This window comes from Macrosteles quadrilineatus, unplaced genomic scaffold, assembly GCF_028750875.1.
Source record: "Macrosteles quadrilineatus isolate MER2022 unplaced genomic scaffold, UCM_ALF_1.0 Scaffold_4__1_contigs__length_99947679, whole genome shotgun sequence".
In the NCBI taxonomy this organism is placed as follows: domain Eukaryota; kingdom Metazoa; phylum Arthropoda; class Insecta; order Hemiptera; family Cicadellidae; genus Macrosteles; species Macrosteles quadrilineatus.
In genome coordinates, this window is record NW_026542597.1 from 52,299,859 (window position 1) to 52,310,121 (window position 10,263).

The window sequence follows — 10,263 nt, forward strand, 5'->3', positions numbered from 1 at the left end:
TTATTTGGTTATACATTGAAATAAGATGTAGTAGAAAATGGTTGGAGATATTACATTAGTCAATAGTGGTGATCGGTCCCAAAAGTTTGATGACTACCAACCAGACAGTTTAACAACTCGTGAAGCGTCTCCAGCTTTTATTGTCCACATTCAGGTATTTGGTCTTTGTCGGGGTATTTGGTCTTTGTCGGGGTATTTGGTCTTTGTCGGGGTATTTGGTCTTTGTCGGGGTATTTGGTCTTTGTCAGGGTATTTTGTCGTTGTCCGGGTATTTTGTCTTTGTCCACCTCATCTTCTGTCAGGGCATTTTCCTTGTCCTTTATCCTGCCCTGACCTATCTGGACTGGGCCTTTCACTTACCCAGTCCAAATAGGGACCCACCGTCTCAATTCCCTTTCCGTGACAGGACTTGGGGGTGGATTCCGTCTGCTATAATACCACCAAACCGACACTCCTGTCACAGTACTACAAACTATACGACCTTTCTTCGACATTATTAAAAAAGATCAATGTTTGAACTAGGGTTGAAGTTTTGGAGAGGGAATGATTCTCTTGCCAGGATACAGATGGAAGATAGGTGTAAGATTAAATAAAGTTATTAACAATTAATCAATTTACTTAACAATATAATTACAAAACTACCTGCTTATCGCACAAACTATCGCTGGAAAGGATTGATCTTTAGGTTGTTACCATAGGTAAACGTTTTCTTTTGACTAGCCTTTTTTCTTCCTTCTTCAATCATCAGTTGAACCTCTTTCCTGTTGAAATAAAAAAAAAAAAATTATAAGTGTTATTATAATTATAAGTGAGTTTTTAGAGCAAATTTTTATTGATTAATTTAATTCTATCTATTGAAGGGTGATCAATTTACCAATAAAGATGTAACAACACTTTTTTTACATCACTTGTCTATTGTCTATTGGACAAAAAATGTGTCTAATTCAGCGTATGATGGGTCTTAAAGTAAGGTTAAATACATAGGCTACAGTAGAACAGCGCTAATTAAAATAATTGTGGACATAGAGGTTGTAGAGTTTGGGAGTTGTCAAACCATCCAGAACATTAAAATTTTAAATGGGTTTTGATAAATGGATACATTATAGACTAATTTTTGCATATAAATTCATTATTTTTACAGTAGTTTAGTTAGTAAGCAATCTTCAAAGAAATGTAAAAAATTCAACGAGTAGAACTTGAAAGGTCAAGCACAATAGTAAGACAAAGCCAGCTAGATGTGCGCCCTGCCAGCTATAATAGACTGTTGAGTTACCGGGAGTTGGGTTAGTGAGGTTTTAATATTTATCAATGTTGTGTACCTGTAAGGCGCTGGTTTGATTTCATCCTCCAACGTACATTCAAACTCTTCCTTTGCCTCATTTCTGAATATTCTTTTCTTAATGATATCCACATCTCGGTGGAGGACATCATTTAGTATCGTTAATTTAGCAGGAGGGAAATCAAATTTGTAAACAAAATAACTAGAAAAGAGAACAACAGTTAGTACAATTAGGCTAAAGTCAGGAAAACACTAAGTTTAATTGTTTTAGTTAAAGTTTGAAGCAAAATGTAATATTTACAATGAAAACAGATTTTAAAGATAAACTAAATAGGTACAGTAGAACCTCGCTAATTCGAACTTTGATAATTTGAAAACCTCTATTATTAGTAATTTTTGTCTGTTCCTCTCTAAAATTCAAAAAATAATCATACTAACTTAAACTTACTAATATTATCTATATCTATAAAAGAGGAACTATGTATGTGTGTATATATATATACGTTATGGACTCCGAAACCGCTCGACGGATTGTAATGAAATTTTCAGGCATTATTAAGCATCTTTCAAGGATAGTTCAAGTGAAGTTTGGTGCACATCTGTCAAAAGGGCTCTGCCCCAGAGGGTTTAAAGTGGGCCAATGTCAGACTTTTTGATCTAGAATGTTTACAAATAAATATAATTTAAAAGCAGACGAGGTGTTAGCCCGTCATACGTATGGGAATTCAGTAGGTAGTCAGTTTAAACCGTGTACAATTCAGATCAGCTAGTTTACACATATAAAGACAAAGTTTCTTGCAGTTTTAATGTGAAAAATCATCTTTTAAACAAATGTTGTGTGACCAAATATGTTTTTATTCCATCATAGGCCTATAAGATATGCATTTTAAATCCGATAATTTTACAATAAAACTAAAATTATCGCATAAGATTCGCACAGACGCACACTGATTATAAGTAGCCTACAGTAGAGAGAGTAATAGTCAATAGAGAAGCGTATAGACCTAGTCAACGATACCACCTTCCATAGCATACCTGCCTCTTCCATAATTATTATCACCACAATACAACTACTATACACAATTTCCAGTAGGTCTGAATAGAAACGACCTAAAATAAAACGATAATATCCAATCAAATTCACAGTACACATAATTTAACTTTGGTGTCCTAACATCAATACTAATTGTCACACCTATCCTTTATATAAATTTCACTGCATTAATTGCTAAATAAATAGGTGTAAACAAAGAAAAGTAAAAACAATAACAGTTTGTTTTGAAACAGCTGTTTGGTTCAAATAACATTCATTTGAAAAAAATAACTGGTCACATGTAGCAGGAATATAAAAAGTAAACATGCTAGTAAAGCTAATGACGTAAATTGTCAATGTATATTTTATTATCCATACCGTTATCAGTTCTATCCTTGATAATTACCCACCCTCATTCAATAAATGTACATCGTAATTTCCCATATTAGTTAATTTAAACTACAATATATTCATAGTTGAAATAAAAGTGATATTTTCACGTTTGGGGGCGCTGATATAGGCACCCCCAAACGTAACCACAACTGAACACGATTTCATAAAAGGATGGTTTGTCTAATTAATTGCAGTATCCTAGGTCAATGTTGACGTTGTGTTCAATCTATGTCATCCATCTGTTTATCTTTGTATAAAACCCGGCTGAGGTTGTGGTGGTAATTTAGAATCGTGATACCTGATTATTCTTGATCTTCTTTTTATGACATCAATATTTCCGGGCCTAATCCAAACAAAGTTAAAGCAGACAAACATTAATTGTAAACAAAAAGCTACCATGAAGAATTAAAACATGTAAACATTGTTATTTTTCTATTCTTTCCTTGAAAAGTGGAGCAGTAAAATAAATTTCATTTATCCTTTGACTCGTGTACAGAGCCTCGATTTGTACTGTGGTTTAATTAGTTTTGGTCTAAGCTATTTTAAACTGTCGTCTAATTGTCTCTACTAATCTTACTTATTTCCTATAATCAATGACAAAATAAGAGTAAATAAAGTCACCTCATAGTTCCATAGTTTATATTTAACCAGCTGTTAGTTAAAACAAATTATATTGCTCTAAAACAAATCGAAGATTACAAAGATTGCTTTAAAAAATAATTTGAACATCATAGTATTTTACTATGTATATTTATTTAATCTGTCATCCTCTTACAGAAGAATTGAACGTATCAATGATTAGCATTACACATAGTATAAATAAGTCAACCCTAAGTATGTCTTTACATTTTATCCAAATGCTGAATTTGTGACACAAAAGCTGAATGTTTACAGATGTTATGTTAAGCAAACGAGCTAACCTGAAAACAAGTGAGCGCAGCGAATGAGCTCCAACCTAAAGGTGAGTGAGCGTAGCGAACGAACTTCAACCGGGACGCGATTGAGCCATGTGAATACTTATGAAGTTAAACGGGGCAAAGCCCGTGGGTACAGCTAGTATATTATAAAAGTTTGTATGTTTGTTTGTTTGTTTGATGTTCAATCATGCATTAACTACTGGATGGATTGGGCTGAAATTTGGCATCATGATAGCTCACATTCCTGATTAACATATAGGTCTATTCTTATTTCAAAAATCCTTTTGGGCTCCACCCCAATGGTTCTGCAATTCCCCATGTTATTACCAAATTGTGCAGTTACCAAATTTGGTACTTTCCTGTTAAAGGGAACATTCATGATTATCGATGATTTTTTTTCGATATATCGATTTTTTCCCCTTTACGATACATTACAAATTGACAGCTGACATTTAGGCTAAAATATAGTCTATTATATGGAAAGAAATTAATCTGTTCTAAGCTAACCTAACATAACCAACCAAACTTGCTGTACCATTTAAAAATTCCGTTTGATAACAGAAAAAGCAAGTGGAGAATATTAAATAAAGTTTTTAAATGTTACAGCAAGTTAGGTTAGTTTAGAACAGTTTTATTTCAATATGTTTTTAAATTTTTGTCTGTCGATTCTGAACAATATTTATTTATCGTAGTTGTCAGCTGATATGTTTCAATTTGTTAATATCGATACATCGAGAAAAAAATCATCGATAATAATGAATGTTCCCTTTAACAGGAAAGTACCCCAAATTTTATCAAAACTATGTCCTCCCCCATTGCAAACGCAAAGCTTGAGTATTACTGCAATAAGCATTTTATACTTATATGCCTTCCCCGTATGAAGGTCGGGTACTCTGCTAGTATACCCATAATTCAAAGTGATTTTTACGCTTAATGCAGCCTCTACAATTTGAATTTGCACATACTCGAGCTTCTACAACTCGAATTTTGTTGCTGTAATTCAAACTGTTACCTAAAAAATTCAAAGTCAACCTCTACCATTTGAACTGTGTTACCGTAAAGCCTCTGTAATTCGAATTCAGGATGAAAAATATGCCTGTTGAAACATGAACTGATGTTCTTATTGATATGGGTTCTCTCTAACTCTCTACACTTAAAACTGGGACCTCCAAATTTTTTTAAATTCTGATCTGACCTCTATAATTCAAACTCTCTGCATTTCAAACTTCCTATAGTTCAAAATATATTGTCTTTCCTATGAAATTCAAATTAGCGAGGTTCTACTGTAGGCTACTTGCATTTAATATAAAATCATCATATTGCTAGTGTACACAAGATGATACTGCTTATGTTGACTTAAGGTGCGTTGTCCAAGGCGCGTCTGTTGCGTCTGACGCAGAGCGATGATCGCCGAGCGTTTATCGCTGGGCGTCGATCGCTTAGAGGCACGTTGTCCAAGAACGCGTCTATTCAGTTCAACAGTTGGTTGCTGACTGTGTTAAAAATTGTTTGTTCTCTCACTATTAGTGTAAGAGAAAAGTGTTGAAGATCCTATTCATCAAAGAGATAGAAAACGAGAAAATTCTGGACCTTTAGCGAACCTCGATTGTGTGCCCACAGTGTTTTCAGAAAGAGAAGTGAGGAAGGATATTTTAAATACTTATAAAAAACCACTTTAATGCAGACCAGAGGCTGTTAAGTGATTTTTTTTTTACTTTTAAAGGAAACAGTTTAAGATCCTTTAAAAATCCTTTAAAGTTCCTTTAAAGTTTAAGTTGTGATAGTTTAATTTAACATTAATTATTATTATTTAGAAATTTGTCTTTAGTTAAACATATCCCCTATTCTAAATAACTCCCAATATAAACCCATAGCTAAAATAAAAGTCAATACGTTGGTGAATTATTTAAGACTATAAAGAGTTTTGGGAGTTTAACCAACAATTTACTGAGTAATTTAAGACCAGAAAGAACTTGATGGCGTATTAACAACCAGAGATATAAATCTTTTAATAAAAACAAATTTCTGAAAATGTTAAATTTAATTTTGTGTTCTTGTTCGTAGCTGGTCTCCAACTCGTTTGATTATTAGCCCAAATGGAAGCCCTTGCATTACTAATTATTTTAAGGCTAAAACAAACTGCAAACGTTAATAAGAACTGGAGATTTAAAAAAAATAATTTTAAAAAATGATAAAAGTACGAAACGTCTATAAGAAATGTATGGGGGAGAGTTTTCGTTTGAAACGAAAAAAGATTTTTTCAAACGGATTTCGGCATTGAAATCAGCATGAAAATCTAGTTTTGTAAATGATGTGTCACAACACTATCATTACATAAAAAAAATGTATATCCAATATGGTGGGATCCAAGATGGCGGACACAAACGTGTTTCCTATCGAAATGAAGTACTAACCACCCAATAAATACTGGTGGCGATCTTAAGTCAATATCTCGAAAAATGTATACAAGCATTTTTTTTATTTGTCCAATGTTGGGAAAAGCCGCAATTTAATCATGATTTTAAGGGGTATACCATGGACCGATTTTTGGCAACTTCTAGTAGGCCTATGTCACTCAGCAGACCCAATACTACAAAATAAAACCATAAGACATTTTCTTGAAATTTTTTAAGGTCATAACCTATATGTATTTGACTATAGCCATTTCATTAAGATACTGTATAGTATGTAGTATATGGGAGAACACAGAAACAACAATGCAATAGACGCAATAGACGCTGGCCATAAGCGATCCCGTCTGCTCCTGGAGCAGTGCCCCGCGTCAGACGCTCAGCGTCTCAAGCGTCAGACGCTAGAGACGCTCCCTTGGACAACGGGCCCATTGAAATCAATGCTTAGCAGTCAATGACGCGTCTATCGCTAGCGTCTATTACTCAGCGTCAGACGCAACAGACGCGTTCTTGGGCAACGGGCCTTTACACAGCCAGAAGACAGGGGAGATGATTGGAAGTATGCTGATGTATGGAGTCTAAACTTAACAGATTCAAAAGCAATTTTTAGTAAAAATAAAACAATAAATTACAAAAAAAGAACTTCATAGACAAACTTTATAAGTTATTTATTTATTTTATTTTTTGTGTGTTTTACGCCAATGGAATTTTTTACGTTTTGAAAGGGTCCAAACCCTGGTCCTGCCATTCAAATCAAATCAAATATTCATCATTAAACAACATATTGACTTACAATAAATTTTGTCAAAATATAACAATGTAAATATCTTAAAGACACCTCAAAACACAACTAGGCCTAGAGCATGAAAGACAATTGGTTTAAAGGTTTCCAGACAATAAAATAAATAAATAAATAAGCAGTTCAGACAAATGCACCTGGTAAAGAATTATTTAGGTAACTAAGTTAACTTATTGAATAAATAAATAGGCAAAAACTGCTCTATAATTTAAAAAAGCAGGTACGGCAACATTCCGATTTTCTAACGTCGATCTTTTTGTTATGTAGAATCGTTATTATTTTATAGCCCAATGACAAAATGACATTTGTCTCAACAAAATCTTGCTTGGACTCAAACCAGCAACCTTCATATTAGAAGGCGAGCACTACAATCCAGACAATTTTTATATGGAAGACTTATCACATATTTTAAAATACAAAGCTTTTAGGTTTTGCTCCATATTTCTCACCTAACTAGGCTAGTAGGCCTAACATAAATTTTATTTGATAATAAATTAGAGAGTGAAAATGTCATAGATTATAAATTTTGTATTGTAGTTCTTACAATTACCTGGCCTCCTTGTGAACAGCCCCATGATTGCTAATTTTGTATGGCGTTGGTCTGGTTCCTAGGTTATCAATGTTCCTAATGATTCCTCCATGATCAAAAATGTAGTTTGCTGCCCTTTTCAAAATATTTTTTGTTTCATGCTGAAAATATAAACAAAAATATATAAGTTGTAGGCCCACTATAAAATGAAACACTCTTTACACCAGAAGTATGCAATTAGACGCTGAAAATATACTTAGTTGTCGTCATACGTGTAAAATATTATGGTTACTAGTGTAGGTTATGCTGGTCATGTTTCAAGCAAGGACAATCATCTTCAGCATCAAATCAACAAATTTTAAAGAAATCCCACCAAACAATGGTTGTTAAATGTACACATACACACACAGAATTATTTTTGACTTATAGGTAAGTAGATTTTTCACCTTTTAACTAAAACTACCAAGATATTAGGATAGAACCTAAGCTAGAGGCTGATGTTAATAACAAGTCAGCAAATATTTTGTTATATTTGAGTGAAAGTAGGTGAGCATTGGTACCATAATACTCCTCACTTAACTTAGTAGGTTCACTGTAGATCAATAAATCTAATTTCTAGGTTACCAACTTTAATTCTGAACGGCGTGCACGCACTTAAACAGGTTAGAACAGACCTACGCGGTTCGTAGGCCTACTATTTTCCGTCCATGTATGTTTGTAAAAATTATATTTATTTGACGACCTCTGATGAGTGAAACGTGTTCTTGAAGACCTGATGATGAAGCTAAAATTTCTTCAAAACGCGTAGTAGACAGTCAACCTTTGGATTACTCTGGCAGATCCAGGTAACATTCACTGAGCTAAAATTATAACTGAAGGTAGCACTGCCATGGCAGAAGTCTGTCATAAGCGTGTCGCTGATTTTGTTAGGTTGGTATAGCAGCAGGTTTTTTCATCCAATAACATGGCTTCTATAGCTAGGTTTGCATAGCAGTGAGTTTTTTCATCCAATAACATGGCTTCTTTATACTCACACCTCACGCAAACATGGCGGCTGGCGACACGCATCGTTGACATTCAGTGCTACCTCCAGTTAGATTTATAGCTCAGTGGTAACATTATACCTTTTCTAATCTAAAAACAGTAATCTTGAGACAAGAAACAAAATTAAATTCTAAGCTTGGACACCTAATATTTGATATTAGAATGGAATTATTCATCAGCCAGTCTATTAGGTCTATTCACCAATATGATTGTCAAAAACAAAGAGTCGAGTTCATCGAGTTGAAACAAATAGGCCTACATAGGCCTACCACAAGTAGGCTACCTAATTCTACACGACCTTATCTCCAGCGAAATTTCTGGTGTGAATCGATGGTGGCCTCATAGATTCTAAATATTTCAGCAAAAATGTTGTTTTTTCCGTTTTCCGCTTTAACAGGGAATATGACATTCATTTTTGAATTCAGGACATTATTTAGCATTTAGGAATAAACTTAAGTTACTTAACTATTAAAAAAATATATAATTTTAGCCAGATGTCTGTGATTGATATTGTTACCAACTGTTTGCATTTTCGGAGTCAGTGTGAAAAGCACTAACTTAATACATTATTAACTTATTGGTCTTAGAAAGTGAAAAGTGTAACTTAATCAGGTGATTTTCGTATTGCAGAATCAGAGTTAGCTAATTAAAGTTGTCACTTCCATTTGCTTGACTATGATTGAAAACAATCAGCTGGTTGGTTTACTTAACCCATAGTACATTCCACTTGTAAATGTCATCCATCCTACCTTGTTTATTGTAATGTTAAGTATGTTTTTACGGCGATATCTTGAGAAATATTCATCAGCGGTGAAAATTAATGGTATATTTGGATTCAGGAGGTAAAAAACTATAAAGTAAGATATCAAAATTAAAAATTCGTTTGGAGGCACCTGTACGGAATAATTACCCAATATTTTATTTAGCTTATGTTTTGAAATAAAAATTACTCTGAGCACGAATTAAAAAGGCTAGGCCTAGTTATAAAATAAACATTTTAGTCTTTAACCTAATGTGAATGAATATTGAATTAGGTTATCACTGAGGTCCTGATGGATAGCCCAGTCCTATAACTTATTCGTCAAGATGTCTTACCTTTGGTAATACCCGGACTAAAAATGATAGCTCGTAGGTTGGCATTGTTGAGAAGGTAATAAACTAGTAGAAAATTAGATTAATTATGTACAGAAAGACATGTTCATTAGGATGAATATTAATACAAATAACAAAACACCAAAACACCCCCTCTTCCTTTTCTATTTCTAGTCAATCAGTCAATCTTCTTCTTTCTTTAGTCTCTTTTACTGTAACCATATTCATAAACATATAACATAACCTATTCAGAGTCTGACTGAAGGAAAGTGAGACTGAAGTCTGAACTGAAATGTGAAATGAACCTGAACCATAGATTAAACATACATAGAGGAGTATGTTTAATCTATGCCTAAACTTACGACGGCCCGCACAATTTTTATTTCAGCTGCAGTTTTTTAATACGGACAAAATGAGAGTTTAAAAATTAGAAATAAAAAAATATTATAAATCTAAAAAAAATTTAAAATTAATATTTTAATTATTAAATTAAAATCTTATAACCTAACCTAACTAACCAAACTTACTGATAATGAAAAATTGAATGAAGGTTTACTTATACAAAAAATAGTTCTGTTCATAAAATAAAACAAAACTATAAATGCCTCAAATTCAATTAAACATTTTTTAAATTATAAAATTAAACTGTCATAACCTAACCAAACTTGCTGATAATGCAAAAATCTTAAAAAAAAGTTAGTGTTACCGAAAGGATTCGAACCTGGTACCTTTAGCTTCTCAGCCCAGCACTCAGACCACCGAGGCC

At 33.3% G+C, this 10,263-nt stretch overlaps 1 protein-coding gene across 1 annotated transcript; it reads right to left on the reverse strand.

Moving 5' to 3' along the window:
- Nucleotides 1-595: 595 nt before the first annotated feature.
- On the reverse strand, nt 596-9,664 carry LOC128992721 (probable 28S ribosomal protein S6, mitochondrial). The gene is made up of 4 exons (XM_054416444.1): nt 9,501-9,664; nt 7,383-7,522; nt 1,320-1,481; nt 596-761 (listed from the first exon to the last, which is right to left on the reverse strand). The coding sequence occupies exons 1-4, from the start codon at nt 9,543-9,545 to the stop codon at nt 659-661; spliced, it is 450 nt and encodes a 149-aa protein (XP_054272419.1). The 5' UTR covers nt 9,546-9,664; the 3' UTR covers nt 596-658.
- Nucleotides 9,665-10,263: the final 599 nt, after the last annotated feature.

Excerpts from the sequence above, each read along its gene's own strand:
- LOC128992721 (XM_054416444.1), bottom strand. The coding sequence starts at position 9,545 with ATGCCAACCTACGAGCTATCATTTTTAGTCCGGGTATTACCAAAG. Across the intron at positions 7,523-9,500 it reads TAGTCCGGGTATTACCAAAG|CATGAAACAAAAAATATTTT; the intron begins GTAAGACATCTT and ends TTATATTTTCAG. Across the intron at positions 762-1,319 it reads ATCAAACCAGCGCCTTACAG|GAAAGAGGTTCAACTGATGA; the intron begins GTACACAACATT and ends TTATTTCAACAG.